Source organism: Dendrobates tinctorius, unplaced genomic scaffold (genome assembly GCF_039654945.1).
Source record: "Dendrobates tinctorius isolate UK_male_01 unplaced genomic scaffold, ASM3965494v1 ptg000103l, whole genome shotgun sequence".
In the NCBI taxonomy this organism is placed as follows: Eukaryota; Metazoa; Chordata; class Amphibia; order Anura; family Dendrobatidae; genus Dendrobates; species Dendrobates tinctorius.
Genome location: NW_027361771.1, coordinates 11,761,796 through 11,782,379, shown reverse-complemented (window position 1 = coordinate 11,782,379; position 20,584 = coordinate 11,761,796). Strand labels below are relative to the sequence as shown.

Here is a 20,584-nt window from a genome sequence, read left to right as displayed (position 1 = left end):
GCCAAAAAACAAGCACATCTCCGCTCCGTACACGCGCGGCTCCGCTCAGTACACCCTGTAAACCACTCCTGACCCCACACAAACTTACCCTCATCCAGCACTATGACAACCAGCACAGCAGAGTCCTGCATACACTGAGGCTCCTGATCATGTGACCCGTGACTCCTCCCCTCCTGTGACCTCACCACAGGTCCTGTGCACACAGATCAGCCATCGCGTGCTCCTGAATGCGCGTGTTCCACCTAAGCCTGCCTCAGGGACTGAGCGCGCTCCTGAATGCGCGCCTTCGCTGCCCTAATGAACCAATGTGCATCAGGCCAATTGCAGCCTGGCAGCCAATCAAAGCACAGAGCTTCACAGCCAATGAGCGGCTGCAGCTCTCAGAGGCTGTTACTCCCCTGACACACAGCTCACCTTCAAAGTGTAAACTCGCGAGCGGGCCCCGTTAGTTACAACCCTGAGTATCACCACAAATAAGTGATTTGTACACGTGTGGTTATCTGCTGACTAGATGGGTGCAGTCACAAACAATTCAAGTGTATTGAGCAAGGCTTGACAGTCTAGATGGAATGTGGTTGAAAATATGCAAACCGCATACTTGCAGTCACATGACTGCCCACTCCAGGATAACCCTCACAGCGCGCAATGTGCGGATTCACAAGTCCACAGTCACTATAGCTAAAAGAAAATCCAGTTAAAGGGCTTAAAGGGAACCTGACATGTCCCCCATGCCCTCCAATCCACCAGCATTTGTATATTCCTTTATAAAAATCCTGCAACAAGCCATTTATCCTGGATGACATATTAACCCCTCTACGTCATGTCCCTGGCTTTGATGCAGGCTAGGACGCTGAGCCCGCATGTTTCCCTGCACATGATAGTTGATCTTATAGGCTGTCATGTGCCTCTAATTGCCGTGGGTGAATGTGAGATGCATCCGTAGCCGTTATTCAGTTAAATGCCACTGTCAATCACTGACAGCGGCATTTAACATGCTGGCCGGAAGAGCATCACAAGCCTGCCCATCGGCGCCCGTCATGTGATCACAGGGCGCCAATGGGTTGTCATGCCGATTTCTGTGTAGCACAGGCGACTGAATGATCACAGCTTCAATTCTCCTAAGGGGACTATTAAAGCCAGTAAAATGTAAAAAAAAAAAAAAAAAAAAAAAAAAAAAAAATCACCCCCTTTTGCCTCATTCAAAATAAAACAATTACAAAAATACACATTTGGTATAGCTGAGTTCAGAATTGTCCAATCTATCAAAACAAAGTATATTAATCAGATCGGTAAACGGTGTAACAAAAAAAAAATAAAAAAATAGAAACACCAGAATTAACCCCTTACCTACATTGGACGTACTATTCCGTCCATGTGACCTGGGACCTAAGTCCCAAGGACGGAATAGTACGTCTAGTGAGTTCAGCGGCGCTCACGTGGTGAGTGCCGCTGATCGCGGCCGGGTTGTCAGCTGATTATCACAGCTGACACCCGGCACAATGTGTCAGGGGCGGTCACAGACCGCCCCCGACACGTTAGCCCCTTGCACACCGCGATCAAACACGATCGCGGTGTACCGGGGGTTAAAGGGAAGCATCGGCAGGGAGGGGGCTCCCTCCGTGCTTTCCTGAGCCCCCCACCGCAGCGCAACGTGCAGCGCTGCTGCGGGGGTCTCTTTCCCTACAGGTCCCCGGATCCAATATGGCGACGGGGACCTTCGGGGACCTGCAGGGAGCTGACTTCCTCAGTGCCTGCAAAGCGCAGGCATGAGGATGTCTGCGTCTATGCCTGTGACAGATCGCTGATCTGTCACAGTGATCTGTGATGTGACAGATCAGCGATCTGTCACAAGACAGTGATGTCCCCCCGGGACAACCTAATAAAGTTAAAAAAAAAAAAAAAAAAAAAAAAAAAAAAAAAAATCGCTAAATAAATTCCAAAAAAAAAAATTCCCTAATAAATTCATTTTTTCGAAATAAAAAAACAAAATAAAAGTGCACATATTTTGTATCGCCGAATCCGTAACGACCCGCCCTATAAAACTGTCCCATTAGTTAACCCCTTTAGCAAACCCCTTAAAAAAATAAAAAAAGAAGCAAAAACTAATGATTTATTATCATACTGCCGAACAAAAAGTGCAACAATGCACGATCAAAAAGACGCATATAAATATCCATGGTACAGCTGAAAACGTCATCTTGTCCCGCAAAAAACGAGCCGCCACACAGCGTCATTAGCGAAAAAATAAAAAAGTTATAGCTCGCAGAATAAAGCGATGCAGAAATAATTATTTTTTATATAAAATTGTTTTCATTGCGTAAAAGCTCCAAAACATAAAAAAAAGACAAATGAGGTATCGCTGTAACCGTACTGACCCGAAGAATAAAAGGGCTTTATCAATTTTACCGCACGCGGAACGGTGTAAACGCACCCCCCAAAAGAAATTCACGAAACGCTGGTTTTTGTTCGTTCTGCGTCCCAAAAATCGGAATAAAAAGCGATCAAAAGATGTCACGTGCCCGAAAAAGATACCAATAAAAACGTCAACTTGTCCCGCAAAAAATAAGACTTCACATGACTCGGTGGGTCAAAATATGGAAAAATTATAGCTCTCAATATGTGGTGATGCAAAAACTATTTTTACAATAAAAAGCGTCTTTTAGCGTGTGACAGCTGCCAAACATAAAACCCGCCATAAATAGTAAATAAAACCCCCCGTTATCACCCCCTTAGTTAGGGAAAAATAAAATAAAGAAAATGTATTTATTTCCATTTTCCCATTAGGGTTAAGGTTAGGGCTAGGGCTGAGATTAGGGTTAGGGGTGTGTTGGGATTAGGGTTAGAATTGGGGGGTTTCCACTGTTTGGGCACATCAGGTGCTCTCCAAACGCAACATGGCATCTGATCTCAATTCCAGCCAATTCTGCGTTGAAAAAGTCAAATGGTGCCCCTTCCCCTCCAAGCTCTGCCATGCGCCCAAACAGTGTTTTACCCCCACATATGGGGTATCAGCTTACTCAGGACAAATTGCAAAACAACTTTTGGGGTCCAATTTCTCCTGTTACCCTTAGGAAAATAAAAATTTGGGGGCAAAAATATAATTTTTGTGGAAAACACACAGGATTTTTGGGTTGCTTACCGTAAAATCTGTTTCTCGGAGCCTTCATTGGGGGACACAGAGACCATGGGTGTATGCTGCTGCCACTAGGAGGCTGACACTATGCACAAAAAAAGGTTAGCTCCTCCGCAGTGTACACCCCACCGACCGGCAGGGAATTCCTCAGTTAGTGAGAAAGCAGTAGGAGAAGTAACAGAATAGATTGAAAACAGAACAAACAACTCAACTGTAACCAATCAACCAAAGTAAGAACAGGAGTTGTAGAACATGGGAGGGTGCCGTGTCCCCCAATGAAGGCTCAGAGAAACAGATTTTACGGTAAGCAACCCAAAAATCCTGTTTTCTCGTTCGCCTTATTGGGGGACAGAGACCATGGGACGTCCCAAAGCAGTCCCTGGGGTGGGAAACAAACTTCCATCAGGCCAGTGGACTCACCACAGCTGCCTGCAGGATCCTTCTACCTAGGCTGGCGTCTGCCGAAGCGTAGGTGTGGACCTTGTAGAATTTCACAAACGTGTGAACCGAAGACCAGGTTGCAGCTTTGCAAAGCTGCAGCGCGGAGGCTCTGTGGCGTACCGCCCAGGAAGCACCCACTGCCCGGGTAGAGTGCGCTCTGATCCCCGGAGGGGCCACTCGATGCTTAACCCGGTAGGCCTCCAAAATTGCCTATCTGATCCAGCGAGCAATAGTAGCTTTGGAAGCCGGGTGACCTTTCCGCGCCCCATCTGGAATGACGAAAAGAGAGTCTGTCTTTCGCAAGGAAGTCGTCCTAGACAGTTAGACTCTCATCGCCCTGACCAGATCCAGTTTGTTCAGGGACCGCTCCCGAGGGTGAGTTGGACTCGGACAGAAGGACGGCAGAACAATATCCTCATTGAGGTGAAAGGAGGACACCACCTTCGGAAGAAAAGAGGGTGGAGGCCGCAGAACTACCTTGTCCTGGTGAAGTACCAAGAAAGGAGAGCGGCAAGAAAGAGCCGCCAATTCCGACACGCGCCGGATGGAAGTGATGGCCACCAGAAAAGCTACCTTCCAAGAAAGGAGAGAAAGGGAAACATCCCTGAGAGGTTCAAAAGGAGAACCTTGCAGAACCTCAAGAACCAGATTAAGATCCCATGGATCCACGGGCGCTCGATACGGAGGAGCCGTGTGAGCCACGCCCTGAAGAAAGGTTTTGACCTGAGGGCGGGAGGCCAACGTCTTCTGAAATAAAATGGATAGCGCCGAAACTTGACCCTTCAAGGAACTGAGAGCAAGCCCCGCATCCAGCCCTGCCTGAAGAAACGCCAGAACGGAAGGGAGCGAAAAGCACATGGGTGCGATGTTATTGGCCTCACACCAAGTGAAATAGGCCTTCCAAGTACGGTAGTAAATTTTGGAAGATGATGGCTTCCTGGCTCGGATCATGGTATGAATTACTCGACCGGAGAATCCTGCTCGTTTCAAAACCTCGGTCTCAACAGCCACGCCGTTAAATTGAGCGGCCGAGAATTGGGGTGGCAAATCGGGCCTTGAGACAGCAGATCTGCCCTGTCTGGAAGCTTCCAGGGGGCGTCCGCGAGAAGGTTGACAATGTCCGCGAACCAAGACCTTCTGGGCCAATTCGGGGCGATAAGAATGACTGGAATTCCTTCTGCTTTGATCTTCTCAACAGCTAGGGAAGAAGAGGCAGGGGAGAAAACAGGTAGGGGAGCTCGAACTGCGACCAAGGAATGGCCAGAGCATCGGCGCCCACTGCGAGAGGATCTCGAGCCCTGGATACAAACTGTGGGACTTTCCTGTTGAGGCGAGAAGCTAGCAGATCTACGTCCGGGGTTCCCCAACGACGGCAAAGCTGAAGAAATACCTCCGGATGTAGGGACCACTCTCCTGCCGCGAGACCTTGGCGGCTGAGAAAATCGGCGGCCCAGTTGTCTACGCCGGGAATGTGTACTGCGGAGATTGTCGGTACCGAAATCTCTGCCCACCGAAGGATCTTGGACACTTCTGCCAGGGCTGAGACACTCCGTGTCCCTCCTTGGCGGTTGACATATGCCACCGCTGTGGCATTGTCTGTCTGAATCCGGACAGGCAGGCCCCTGAGGAGCCTCTCCCAGTGGACGAGAGCCAGATGGATCGCTCGTATCTCTAGGACGTTGATCGACAGAGCAGATTCCTGAGTCGACCAACGACCCTGAACAGTGTGATTGCGGAATACTGCACCCCAGCCGAGGAGGCTGGCATCCGTTGTTACAATCTGCCAGTGAATGGGAAGAAAAGACCGCCCCAAAAGGATGAGAGGTGACGTCAACCACCAGTAGAGTGACCGCCTGATCCGGCCTGACAGACGAACAGGGCGATCCAGGGACAGAGCCGACCTGTTCCACCTCGACAGAATGGCGTGTTGGAGAGGTCTGGCGTGAAATTGGGCAAAGGGACCTGCCTCTATCGCCGCCACCATCTTTCCCAGGACCCTCATGGTTGTTCGGAGGGATGGAAATCGTGTGGTCTGCAGTGATCGTACATCCTGCCGCAGGGAGAGAATCTTCTCTTGAGGGAGAAAGACCCTTGACCGACGAGTGTCGAACAGGAGGCCCAGAAACACAAGACGTTGAGTAGGAACCAGACAGGACTTTTTCCTGTTGACGATCCACCCGAAATTGGAAACAGTGTCTAGGACGATCGTCAAACTTAGGCGTGCCTGTTGGAAAGAGGGAGCTTTGATCAGAATATCGTCGAGGTACGGAAAAAGAACGAGACCTCTGATCCTCAACAAGGCCATCAACGCAGCCACGATCTTCGTGAAGACTCTGGGAGAGGTGACGAGACCGAAGGGCAGCGCGACGAACTGGTAATGTTCCTGGCGAACCGCAAAACGCAGGAACTTCTGATGTCCGGAGAATATGGCAACATGTAGATAGGCATCTTGGATGTCTATTGAACACATGAATTCCTGCTCCTCCATGGAAGCGATTACCGAACGAACCGACTCCATCCGGAAGTGGCGAAGACAGACTCTCTTGTTGAGCAGCTTGAGATCCAAGATGGGTCGGACCGCCCTGTCTTTTTTCGGCACGACAAATAGGTTTGAATAAAACCCTGTAAACCGCTCCGCTTCGGGAACGGGCACAATCACCCCGGCACTGAGGAGAGAGTCGATGGCCGTAAAGAACCCCGGGATCAAAGCTGGATCTTTTGGAGGACGGGATTCGAAGAAACGATCCCGTGGAAGAGACGAACTCTATCTTGTATCCTGACGATACAACCTCCCTGACCCAAGCGTCCTCCACTGAGGCCAGCCAGACGTCCTTGAAGAACAGGAGTCGACCTCCCAATTGGAAGGGACCCTCGGGAGTCTGAGGATAGTCATGCTGATGTGGACCGTCCAGATCTGGGTCTGTATGGTCTGCTTTGCGAAGAGTGGGAGCGGGTCTGAAGGAAACTTTCTTCCTATCTTGGCGTGCCTGCGGGCTTTGTTGGTTGGAGGAGGTCTCCGCCGTATTGAAACGGCGGTAAGCCCGAAAGGGTCGAAACTGACGCCTTAGTGGAGGTCTGCGAGGCTTGGACTGAGGCAGGAGAGAACTCGTGCCTCCGGTGGCGTCCTTAATAATCTGGTCCAATTGGGAACCAAAAAGGCGCACTCCCTGAAAAGGCAGATTAGTAAGAGAGTTTTTAGAAGACAAGTCCGCCTGCCAGGCCTTGAGCCAAATTGTCCGTCGGATTGCCACTACGTTGCTTGACGCCTGAACTGCGCAGGATGCCGCATCCAAAGAAGCAGAAAGCAGATAATCCCCCGCATGGGAAATCTGATTGGCGAGATCGGCCAATCGATCTGGTTGTGCTTTCTCTAGGATGCCCTGACGAAGATCCTCTGCCCAAGTAGCTATGGCCTTTGCTGCCCAGGATGAAGCAAAGATTGGGCATACCGCCGTCGAAGCCGCTCCGAAGGCAGACTTCGCTAGAGATTCTATAATCCTATCATTAGAATCCTTTAGAGACGCCACGCCTGAAAGCGGGAGAACCGTGTTATTAGAAAGCCTGGACACGGGCGGATCGACCGAGGGAGAGGCAGACCAGTTGTCCGTGAGCTCTTTAGCAAACGGGTACAGAACGCTGAGACTCTTTCCTCTTTGAAAGCGTCTGGTCGGATCTTCTCTTTCCCTGGTAAAAATCTTTCCAAACTCGAAATGCAGAGGGAATACCCTGGAGGGTGTTTCCTCCCTTCTGAACGAAACCTCCTGATCTGAGGATTTCGCAGGGGAGTCCGCAATGTCGAAGGTATGATGGATCGCTGCAATGAGGTTCTGTACAGTAACCCTCATGTTCGCATCCTGGTCTGAATCTAGCTCTAAGATCCCCTCAGATGACCTGTCCGAGAGCGCCTCACCTGACTCGGGAGAGGAGGCCCGGGAGGGAGGCTGACGAGAAGGACTATGTGGTGACATGGGGCGAGGAGAGGATTCCGGCTGGAGATCCTGCCTGGGTCTTTTGCGACTAACACTGGCCGACTCAGATGGAACCTCTTGAGGCCTGCTGGACCCTGTAGAGGTGTCCAGGGGCAACTTATCTAGAACGGCTACTAGGGACTGACACCCTGGTGAGGTCTGCCACTGACTGTGATAGAGACGAAGCCCAGCCGGGCATGGGGGGTTCACTCTCACCTGGGGCCCTAGATGGCTCCTGGGCGGCGTCAGGTTGAATTGGATTGCTACAGTCCAGGCATAGGGAAGTGGACTGACCTGAGGGAAGTTTGCGATTGCAATTAGAGCATGCAAAGAACTTGACTAGAGTGCAGGAGGGAGCCGCAGGGCGGCTACGGTCAGATTTGGAGTTAGACATAGTGAAACCTGAGGTAGTGCCGGAAAGTTGGGGGACAGGAGGCAGAGGAGGGTGTCAGTCTGCAGAGCAGAGCCTACTCACGGTCCAGTGTCCTGTAGATGCTTCCAGCAAACGCTTGCTGAGTCCCCCAATGCTGCACCACTCGTTTGGATCTGCGGAGCCCTCGATGGGGAAGAAGACGGAGTCCGGCTGACAGGCAGAAAAAATGGCGGCCGCCTGAGAAAAGCCGGGTAGAAAAGCGCGCTTCCTTGAGCAGACAGGGAGAAGGAAGGGGCGGGCTGACCGCAGTAAGGAGGACGCCAAAGTAGGCCCAAACTGAAGCCGGGGCCTGTAGTAGATGCGGCGGCCGCCGTGAAGCGCGGGGCGGCGTGGAGACAGCGCCGCACTGCCACGGCGATCACTCCTCAATGGAGCCATGACTAGCCCGGCTGCTAACCATCGCTGAAGTGCAGCCGGGGAGGATGATGGAGGCCTAGGAATTCAGGGAAAGGAAGAGGCTGCTGAGGGCTCAGGGTCCTATACTTACCCTCTAGTCCTGCCGCTGTTCAGTGTCTTCTGGTACCTGTGGAGAGAGAGGTACACTTCTATCATCCAGCCGAAGGATGTCCGCGTCTCTTCCGGACCGACAGGCTCTGGTGGGCGAGTGGGTGGGAGACGGGGGACGGGGACCAGTTGGATCGCCTGACACGCGTCCGTGCTCAGGCTCTGGTCCTTCCGGGAGACCTATGAGGATACAGGGTGGCAGTTCACGCTGTACTCATAGCCTCCTTGTGGGACTACAGATGTGACCGTTCACACTGTATCCCTCCACAAAACGAAGCACATCGAGGTAGATAAGGGTCTAATGAAAGACCCGTGTCCACCTCCTACTGACACTAAGCTAAAACTGAGGAATTCCCTGCCGGTCGGTGGGGTGTACACTGCGGAGGAGGAGCTAACTTTTTTTGTGCATAGTGTCAGCCTCCTAGTGGCAGCAGCATACACCCATGGTCTCTGTGTCCCCCAATAAGGTGAACGAGAAATGATTTTTTTTATTTTCACGCCCGGGCGTTATAAACTTCTGTGAAGCACTTGGGGGTTCAAAGTGCTCACCACACATCTAAAGTTCCTTGCGGGGTCTAGTTTCCAAAATGTGGTTTGGCCTTTTGCTGAGGAAGAAAGCCGCTCTTGCCTCCTGTGGAGTCGGAGATGAGCTGATCAAGCCTATCTCCGAACAGGCGGCCACACTGGTATGGTATCGCTGTCAAGGACTTTTTTGAGGCTGAAACAGCCCGCCATGTCCTTAACCATAGCGCTCTCCTAATGGATATTGCATTTGCGGCTGCAAGTGCCGAGCAGTTGGCCGCATCTAAAGATGCATTAATCAAGTAGTCCGCCGCCATGGCTATCTGATTCGGGATTTCTGATACTTCCTAGGTCCTGCAAGGCTCTATTCAAAGTTTCTGACCAAGAAATCATGGCATGGCTACCCACGTTGCTGCGATCGAGGGAGAAAGCGCTGATCCTGATGCCTCAAACATTGAGCGAGCCAAGTTCTCTATGAGACGGTCAGTGGGATCCTTAATAGAAGAACCACTAGGCACAGATAGTAAAGTTCTTGTAGCCAAGCGCGACAAAGGTGGGTCCACCGTTGGGGATTCCGTCCACTTTTTACGGAGATCTGGGGGGAAAAGGGTACTTCGCCTCGAGTACCTTCTGACCCGAGAACCGCCTGTCCGGCCGTTCTCTGTGTTTTTGCACTACATCCTCAAATTCAGGGTGAGTGCAAAATACCCTATGGGGACGCTTGACACGTTTAAATGACACCTTATGGCCCGCAGCCAGAGTGGAATAATCCTTAATCCCCAGTGTCTGGTTGACAGCTTTTATGAGACTGTCAACCGTTTCCTGACCACCTGGCGTATCTAGGTCCAGGGGCATATCCGAGTCGAAGTCCGAGCCTTGTTTGCCATCGACTGCTGGCGACGGGGAGCGAGAAGCCGAGCTCACGGATGCCGAGGCACCGGATGGACCGGGAAACGCCGTGTGGGTTCGTTTCCCCCAGGTCTGCCTGGAGAGCGGCCCCTGCAGGCCGGAGGCTCGGGTGAGGTAGAGGACCCCTCTAAGACAGGAGAGCCACTGTCCCTATCGGGGCAGGAAGGGACTCGATTGCTCTCGTAAGTGACGCCATAGATTGTGACAGTGATAACGCCCATTCCGGGGGGCCTGTTACACTGGGCTCGGTCGCAGGGGAGGGCTACTGAGCGCGTTCGGCTTCGCATACCCGTTTGGTCTGTGCCCGCGGGAAAGTCGACTGACAGGAGATACATGCAGCGTAAAGGAACGTATGCGTCTTAGATTTTCCTGACATGCTGTACCTGTCAGGTCTCTGTGCTGACAAAAACAAACCGCCGGGGGAGGGCGCTCTTTGTTCCTGATAGCGTGGCCTGTCCGTGGGGCAGCACTTACCCCAGTCCTGTGTCCCCTGTGTCCTCAGCGTGCGAAGTGCCACTTTAATCTGCGTGCCAGTACTGCAGGCTGGCCCCCGGAAGAAAAAGAAGGATCCTGGGGGCGGTTCTTTCTTTGCGGCCTAGTTCTGGCCTAAAGCCAGGGACTAAATTTCTTCACGCGCCCGCCCAGGCTACGTGGGGCAGGGTCACCGTGACTCGATGCCGGGGACTTCCGGCCGCGGCCTAGCGCTGGCTGAATTTTGGGCCTCGATTTATTCCTCCATCCGCCCGAGGGGCGGGCGAAACCTCTGGACCTCCCGAAATGCTCTGGAATCGGATCCCTGGGCGCCGCAGGAGCCCTCCCTGGCCATCATTCCTCAGGTAGAGGGGAGGGGTCCCTAAATGACCAGGACAGTGCAGGCACCCTAGCTCCATCTACCCCCTGCAGGGGTGAGGAGAGGGACCGTCTGCCACCCTGCCCCCCGCAGTCCTTAGCATTGGTGGGGCAGCGGGGCTGCGTGGACTACGCTTGTGCCTCTGTGCAGCCCCGGGTTTCAATACCCTGGGGTGGACAGGACTAAGCCCGGCATCATGTCCCACGGTGCGGGAGAGGATACGTGGAGGGACACTCACACGTGGTCGCCCGTTGTTGGTTTGGGGAGATCGGACCCCTTCGATAGGGTCCGTCGCCTGTATCTCACCTCCGTAGTCTGAAAATATCCCACGGTGCGGGAGAGGATACGTGGAGGGACACTCACATGTGCTCCCCCATTGATGGTTTAGGGAGATCAGACCCTTTCAATAGGGTCCGTCGCCCCTCTCTCGTTTTCATTGTGAAAAAATGGAACATCTGGAAAAAAATCCCCATTGCGGGAGAGGATACGTGGAGGGACACTCGCACGTGCTCGTCCGTTGTTGGTTTGGGGAGATCGGACCCTTTCAATAGGGTCCATCGCCCCTGTCTTATTTTCATGGGGAAGAAGAAAAAAAAAAATCAGTCTTGAGACAGACCGACGTGTGCCTCCAACAGACACCAAGCAAAAACTGGTTTCCGCCTGCAATCGGGGCGAGGGTGTATACGGCGGAGGAGAAGCTAACCTTTTTTTCACTTAAGTGTCAGCCTCCAGGCGGCAGTAGCATACACCCACAGTACCTGTGTCCCCCAATGAGACGAAGGAGAAAAATGGATTGTTAGGCAAGGTATTTATAAACGATTATACAAATGCTGATGGGTTGGAGGGCATGGAGGACCTGTTCAGTGCCCTTTAAAATCAAATTTAATATCAAATTCAAGTCACACTTAGTTTGATTACCTTTCCTCTGTCAAATTCTTCATCCCAGTCATCTATAACAGTGCTACTTTTTGCCTCCTCTGCATAATTCACAGCATCTTGGCTCACAGCAGATGCTTCTCCATCCCACGTATGCACTATGGCAGAGAATAATATATAGTGAGCATTGTAATCCAACAAACTGCAAGAACATGTCACTTGCCAATATCCTCCATCTTGTCAGCTTCAGTGTAGTCATTTAAATTACATTTCCTCCTCACACTTGTTTAGTTATTGCATATAAGAGTTTAAAATGATTGCTTCCTTTTTCTACCACATCTTACCTTCAGTCCCATAGGCTTTATTACTAGAGTTTTTCAACAGTTCTTGGACAACAGATGAATTCCTCGTACCATCCCAATTTACGCACAATTTCTTTTCAGCACCATTTGAATTATATCGTTTGTATCCATCCTTGATGTGGGTGTCCCATACAAACACAGAATCTAAAAGTAGGGAAGAAACAAGATTCCTTCTAGATTGAAAGATCTTCAGATGCCTGTACTCTAGATAAAAAACAGCAGGACTGGGCAACAGTTTTGTTTGTAGAGGTGAAGGGAGACACAAGGAATGGACAGGTTTTTAACACTGATCCTTCGTTACTGCTGAATACAAGTCTCCTGCAAGCAGTATTTCCCCTAATGAAAACAGAACTCGGGGAGAATAGCCATCTTTGGGAATGCGCTTATTAGACCAGACTGTGCTGAGTAGAATAATTCACTTGTTGGGATGTTCAGGGGGAACTGAAGACTTTTCTTAATGTTGATGGACTGGGAATAAGCCAGGTGATGGCGCTAGTTTATATTGGGAACATCTGGAAAGAGGTTCCCTTTAAGAAACTCCCTTATATGTAAAAGCATTTGTTCAATACATACAGCTGGCAAGCAAGCTACAGTTCTTATGCTTGTTTGTACAGCGCTTTACATACTTTGTCATCACTGTCCCCATTGGGGCTCACCACCTAAATTCCGTATCAGTATTGTCTTTGGAGTGTGGGAGGAAACACACCCAAATTAGGGGAAAACAAACGGCAAGCAGATGTTGTTCTTTTTGTAATTTGAACCCAGAATTCCATTTAAATAGTAACTTCATCTTACCAGAATTTTCCCCCCGAACCGTCTGCTTTCCACTAGATTCAGTTTCCACAGTCTGAACACTGTCCGGTTCTTTTACTTTCAGCTTGATTTTCTTTGCTTTTCTAGCAACACAATCCACACCTTTATCATCATATGAACGGTCAGTGGTACTAAGATAAAGTCAAGATGTAGATTATTATCTGTACAGCAGCTAGTTTAGGACATATTTTGACAAATAACTAAAGGATACATTTCTCTATTCTAAAAAAGTTGGTTTTATTTTTCCAGTGCAATGGTTTTACATTTTTGACATTATAGGGAACCTGTCAGCAGGATTGTGCACAGTAACCTACAGACAGTGTCAGGTTGGTGCCGTTATACTGATTACAATGATAGCTGGGTGATGAAATCCATCTTGTGTTTGTTATCAGTATAACACCAACCTGACACTGTAGGTTACTGTGTATAATCCTGATGACAGGTTCCCTTTAAGAGTATGTTCCCACATACAGAAACAGAAATTTTTTTTTGCCCCACGGTCTCCAAAGGGGTCCACCCCAAATTAAGCAATCAAAATCTATCCTGTTTATTACGTCTGTTGATGCATTCTCCCTATTTGTGATGCGTTTTTGGTGCAGGTAAGTGTTTTTAATAGCCTTTTTTTTATTAGAGCAGAAATGCTGTGATTACAATTTTTTTCAAACTTCCCATAAATATACAGCTCTGGCAAAAATTAAGAGACCACTGCAGAGTTTTATAAAAAATCAGCTTCTCTACATGTCTGACAGCCATTCCATTCCAGTGTCAGTTCAATTCCAACCAGAGTACACCTCATTCTACTTAATGTGCTTCTGATTAGGTGATCACCGGAACCAAATCTTATTTAACCCCTTTCTGCCATTGGACATACTATCCCCGTCCATATGCCCTGGGACTTACTGCCCATGGATGAGATAGTACGTTATGGACGATCAGCCGCGCTTACGGGGGGAGCGCGACTGATCGCGGCCGGGTGTCAGCAGATTCTCACAGCTGACACCCAGCACTAAGTGCCAAGAGCGGTCACAGACTGCTCCTGGCACTTAAACCACAAAACACTGAACAAACATGATTGCAGCGTTCCGAAGTTGGCAGAGGGGCATGTCGCGGGGTCCCGATCACTGCCAATGAGACCCGATGTCGTCATGACGACATGCAGGTCTCCAGACCTGAGAGACTTGCTGTCATGCGCACTGATGACCAGGAAGTCACTCAGGTCAGTGTAATAGAAACTGCAGCGCTGACAGCTTCTATAGCATGCAGATCTGCATGCTATAGAAGCGATTAGCCTGCACAAAATGAGTGTCCTATAGTGGGACAAAGTGTAAAAAAGTAAGAATTAAAGGGAACCTGTCAACACCCCAGGGCGTTTTTAAGTAAAAAAGCCACCTTCAGCAGCACTAAGGCTGCATTCTGTGAAGGTGGCTCTTCTGTTTCTGACCCCTAGTAACGCAGAAATATTGACTTTTATAAATAGGTCCTCAAACCTGCAAGGTGTCCCATAGGTATGGTGCGTCCCCCTGTATCAGCCGCCTCCCATCCGTCCATCATGCCTGTGTCTTGTGCCTGGGCACCGCCCTTCATCCGTCCATTATGCCCCTTGTCTTGTGCCTGGGCACTGCCCACCATGCCCCTGTGCGCCGCCGCCACCTCCTGTTTTGAATGCCGGCGCCTGCGCTGTGACAAGAGTTCTTGGGCATGCACAGTGTGCGCTGCCCGAGAACCGACATCAGGCTATAGCGCCTGCGTGTTGCTGAGGCCCCAGCACCGCAGTGTGAATACATCATAATAGACTGCGGGGCGGGATCTAGGGCCTCAGCAGCACGCAGGCGCAATAGCCTGATGTCGGTTCTCGGGCAGCGCGCACTGCGCATGCCTGAGAACTCTTGTCACAGCGCAGGTGCCGGCATTCAAAACAGGAGGTGGCGGCGCACAGGGGCATGGTGGGCGGCACCCAGGCACAAGACAAGTGGCATAATGGACGGATGGGAGGCGGTGCCCAGGCACAAGACACAGGCCTGATGGACGGATGGGAGGCGGCTGATACAGGGGGACACACCATACCTATGGGACACATTACAGGTATTAGGACCTATTTATAAAAATCTATATTTCAGCGTTACTAGGGGTCAGAAACGGAAGAGCCACCTTCACAGAGTGCAGCCTTGGTGCTGCTGAAGGTGGCTCTTTTACTTAAAAACGCCCAGGGGGGGGTGACAGGTTCCCTTTAAATAAAAAAAAAAGTTTTAAAATAATTGTAAAAACATTTAAAAAAACTAAAATTATATATATATATATATATATATATATATATATATATATATATATATATATAAATGTTTATTCCATCAATAAATATTTAAATTAAGAAAATCTAAATAAAATTACACATATTTAGTGTCGCCGCTTCCGTAACAACCCAACCTATAAAACTGTCCCATTAGTTAACCCCTTTAGTGAACACGATTAAAAAAAAAACAAGGCAAAAAAACAATGCTTTATCATCATACCGCCGAACAAAAAGTGGAACAAGCAGCGATCAAAAAGACGGATATAAATAAACGTAGTACCGCTGAAAACGTCATCTGGCCCCGCACAAAATAAGCTGCCATATAGCTTCACCGGAAAAATAAAAAAGTTATAGCTCTCAGAATTAAGCGATTCAAAAATAATTATTTTTTTATATAAAATAGTTTTTATTGTATAAAAGCGCCAAAACACAAAAAAATGATATAAATGAGGTATCGCCGTCATCGTACTGACCCGAAGAATAAAACCGCTTCATCAATTTTACAACATGCAGAACGGTATAAATGCCCCCAACCCCCCCAAAAGAAATTAATGAATTGCTGGTTTTTGTTGATTCTGCCTCCCAAAAATAGGAATAAAAAGTGATCAAAAAAATGTCATGTGCCCGAAAATGGTACCAATAAAAACGTCAACTCGTCCCGCAAAAAACAAGATCTCACATGACTCTGTGGGCCAAAATGTGGAAAAATTATAGTTCTCAAAATGTGGTGATGGCAAAATAGTTTTTTGCAATAAAAAGCGTCTTTCAGCGCGTCGGCTGACAAACATAAAAACCCGCCACAAATAGTACATCAAACCCCCCTTTATCACCCCCTTAGTTATGGAAAAATAATAAAATAAAAAAAAAATTATTTCCATTTTTCCTTTAGGGTTAGAGTTGGGGCTAAAGTTAGGATTACTGTTACAGTTGGGAATAGAATTGGGGGGTTTCCACTGTTTAGGCACATCAGGGGCTCTCCAAACGTGACATGGCGTCCGATCTCAATTTCAGCCAATTTTGCATTGAAAAGTCAAACGGCGCTCCTTTCCTTCCGAGCTCTGACATGTGCCCAAACAGTGGTTTACCTGCATATATGGGGTTTCAGCGTACTCAGGACAAATTGTACAACTTTTGGAGTCCAATTTCTCCTGTTACCCTTGCTAAAATAAAACACATTGGATCGGAAGTAAATTTTTTGTGAAAAAAAGTTAAATGTTCATTTTTTTTTTTTTAAAACATTCCAAAAATTCCTGTGAAGCACCTGAAGGGTTAATAAACTTCTTGAATGTGGTTTTGAGCACCTTCAGGGGTGCAGTTTTTATAATGGTGTCACTTTTGGGTATTTTCTATCATATAGACCCCTCAAAGTGACTTCAAATGTGATGTGGTCCCTATAAAAAAAAAAAAAAAAAAAGTTTGGTAAAAATGAGAAATCGCTGATCAACTTTTATCCCTTATAACTTCCTCAAAATATTGAATAAAGACCACTTTATTAATAATCCTTGAATATAGTTATTCACAGCGCGGATTGTCTGACCACATTTTCCTACTGTGTATCAACATCAAATGAAACAAGGTCTAGTTAGGCTGCCAGGGCCAGCATTTCAACAACTGCACACATCAACTTATGTTAGTGGTTAAAATGGAGGTGGTCAAAGGAAATTGGGACAATGCTAGCTACAACGTACAAAGGCAATGCGAAAAACCCTTGACACAAAAGAGTCATGCGAGAACATAAATAATGAGTTAGAGCAAGGGTGGGCAATTACATTTTCCCAAGGGGCCACAAATGAGAGACCATGACTCTTGTGCAGGACTGTGGAGTCATTAAGCCAAATGTCCGACTCAGACTCCTCGATTTATTCCCCGATTCCAGAGCACTGGTCACTACTGAGCATGAACATAAAGTGCAGGACAGATTCATCTCAACTAAATCCCAGATCCTTAGATCAGGAACAGACATTTGTAGGACATTTCATAACTTTCCCAAATTATTATAGAAACATTTAGGCTAAATGCCCACGTTGCAGAAATGCTGCGGAAATGTCCGCAGCATTTCCGCAACTCCCTGCCGCGGGTAAAACGCATGAGGAATTTGCATGCATTTTCCAGCAAAACACAAGCTTTTTGCAAGAGTTTTTAGCTTGCAGAATGCTAGCGCTTTCCAAGCGATTTGAAGCATCGCTTGGAAAAGTGATTGACGGGTTGGTCACACTTGTCAAGAATAGTGCTTGACAAGTGTGACCAACTTTTTACTATTGATGCTACCTATGCAGCATCAATAGTAAAAAATAGAATGTTAAAAATAAAAAATATGGTTATTCTCACCTTCTGACGGCCCCTGATCTCCTCAGCGACGCTCCAGGTACGTTCCGTTCCCAGGGATGCTTTGCGCGAAGGACCTTTGTGACGTCACGCTCGCGAGACCGCGACGTCATCTCAGGTGATTCGCGCAATGCATGGCTGAGAGGCAGGAGAGCTCCATGAGCCATCAGAAGGTGAGTATATCACTATTTTTTATTTTAATTCTATTTTTAACAGGATTATGGTACCCAGGGCATGGAGGGGAGTCTCCTCTCCTCCAGACCCTGGGTGCCATCCGCACATGGTGGGCATAGCCACATGCATAAAGTGAGCGTTTCAATGCAACCCTATGGTGGCGGAATCGCCGGGATTACGCAGAAATAATGAACATGCTGCGGATTTTACATCTATGCGATTCCACAGCGGGAAAATCCGCAGCATGGGTATAGCAACTGCGGAATCCCATAGGATTACATGGGAATGTGTTTTTTAAGAAACGCACACAGCCTTACAGCTCATACCTGCATTGTACGACTGAACTCAAATTATTATATATTTTAGGAGTCGGTTCGTTTTATTCAGACTCCGCAGTTCTGCTGTTGTGGAGTGCCAAACCAAAACGCCATTCTTAATTTTGATCAATTGTTATGATTGTTTTATATTAATTTGTATCACTTAATATTGAGCAGAATTAAGAGGAAAACGGTTTATTTTTATTTCATATCATTAGTACACATAAAACTATGAAACTTTAATATACACTGCTCAAAAAAAATAAAGGGAACACTTAAACAGAATACAACTCCAAGTAAATCAAACTTCTGTGAAATCAAACTGTCCACTTAGGAAGCAACACTGATTGCCAATTTCACATGCTGTTTTACAACAGATGGAAATTATTGGCAATTATCAAGACACACTTAAATAAAGGAGTGGTTTTGCAGGTGGGGACCACAGACCACATCTCAGTACCAATGCTTTCTGGCTGATGTTTTGGTCACTTTTGAAAGTTGGTTGTGCTTTCACACTCGTAGTAGCATGAGATGGACTCTGCAACCCACACAAGTGGCTCAGGTAGTGCAGCTCATCCAGGATGGCACATCAATGCGAGCTGTGGCAAGGTGGTTTGTGGTGTCTGTCAGCGTAATGTCGAGGCTGGAGGCGCTACCAGGAGACAGGCCAGTACACCAGGAGACGTGGAGGGGGCCGTAGGAGGGCAACAACCCAGCAGCAGGACCGCTACTTCAGCCTTTGTGCAAGGAGGAACAGGAGGAGCACTGCCAGAGCCCTGCAAAATGACCTCCAGCAGGCCACAAATGTGCATGTGTCTGCACATACGGTTAGAAACCGACTCCATGAGGATGGTCTGAGGGCCCAATGTCCAGAGATGGGGGTTGTGCATACAGCCCAAAACCATGCAGGACGCTTGGCATTTTCCACAGAACACCAGGATTGGCAAATTCGCCACTGGCACCCTGGATTGGCAATTCGCCACTGGCACCCTGTGCTCTTCACAGATGAAAGCAGGTTCACAGTGAGCACGTGACAGAGTCTGGAGAAGCCATGGAGGGCGATCTGCTGCCTGCAACATACTTCAGCATGACCGGTTTGGCAGTGGGTCAGTAATGGTGTGAGGTGGCATTTCTTTGGAGGGCCGCACAGCCCTCCATGTGCTCGCCAGAGGTAGCCTGAATGCCATTAGGTACCAAGATGAGATCCTCAGACCCCTTGTGAGACCATATGTTGGTGCGGTTGGCACTGGGTTCCTCCTAATGCAGGACAATGTCAGACCTCATGTGGCTGGAGTGTGTGAGAAGGTCTGAAGGAATTGAAGCTATGGACTGGCCCGCCCATTCCCCAGACCTGAATCCGATTGAACACATCTGGGACATCATGTCTCGCACCATCCACCAACGTCACGTTGCACCACAGACTGTCCAGAAGTTGGCGGATGCTTTAGTCCAGGTCTAGGAGGAGATCCCTCAGGAGACCATCCACCGCCTCTTCAGGAGCATGCCCAGGCATTGTAGTGAGGTCATACAGGCACGTGTAAGCCACACACACTACTGAGCACGATTTCCTTGTCTTGAGGCATTTCCACTGATGTTGGATCAGCCTGTAATTTCATTTTCCACTTTGATTTTGAGTATCATTCCACATACAGATCTCCATGGGATATTAATTTTGACTTACATTGAGAACAATAAAACATAAAAATGATCAATGAGTTCCACTATGTAATGAATAAAGATTTGCAATTGCAATATTTCATTCAGTGATATCTAGGATGTGGTATTTTAGTGTTCCCTTTATTTTTTTGAGCAGTGTATTTTATTAGAGTGCTGTGCTTCTCTATCCACTGAGACGGTATTCCGTGAAAAGAGATTTTTGCATTACTTAGGTAGGAGATGATAGTTCAGTAAAATTCCATACAGATGAGAGGGGAGAAGAGGCAGGAACTCAGCTTCCAGCTCCTCATCCCCTCTCAGCTACATAGAAGATGACCTTTGCTACTTATAAGATTCTACCTCAGTAATTTGAAAAACTTCAACGAATAGAGATTTTACCCGTGAATTGAGAATTTTGAGAAAGAATGATCAGTCTAGGTGAAAGAAGCCGATTTCTATAATAAATTATATTACAAAAATTTTCTTATTTTCACATGTACTACAGATTTATGCAATAAAAATGAAAACAACGGTTACCCTTACGACAGGGTTTATTGTAACCTGTATTCTTACCAGTAGCAGCTAATCAAAACCATATAATTTACTGCTTTTTATACGGTTTATTATAAAAACCCAGGAAATCATACTGCTGTTGCTATTCACCCCTTGTATCTTGAGCAAAAGCTCCCAACACAATAAGATATCCCCACACACTATGATTTCCACCCAGCTTCCCCCGCCACAATATGATATCCGTCCACACAGCCAAACAATATGATGTCCCTTCAAACAGAATGTTGTGATGTCCCCCCAAAGAACAATGTCAGCACAAAGCCCACCCAACAGTATGGCTCCCCACACTGCACGATGTCCCTTCAAAAAGTGATGTTATGTCTCCACACAGCCCTCCACCAGTATGATGTTCCCATAAAGATCCTCAAACCATATATCCCTACAAAGCCCACTCCAACAGAATGATGTCCACAAGTGGCCCACCACACAGCCACCTAC

At 48.1% G+C, this 20,584-nt stretch overlaps 1 protein-coding gene across 1 annotated transcript in view; it reads right to left on the bottom strand.

The window, feature by feature from the left end:
* Positions 1-20,584, bottom strand: part of USP36 (ubiquitin specific peptidase 36) — a 97,849-nt gene that overhangs the window by 5,015 nt on the left and 72,250 nt on the right. The window contains exons 16-18 of the mRNA XM_073588073.1: positions 12,794-12,942; positions 11,981-12,142; positions 11,679-11,794 (exon numbers count right to left, since the gene is read on the bottom strand). Of these exons, the coding sequence (XP_073444174.1) occupies positions 11,679-11,794; positions 11,981-12,142; positions 12,794-12,942 (427 nt within the window). The remainder of the gene's footprint in view (positions 1-11,678; positions 11,795-11,980; positions 12,143-12,793; positions 12,943-20,584) is intronic.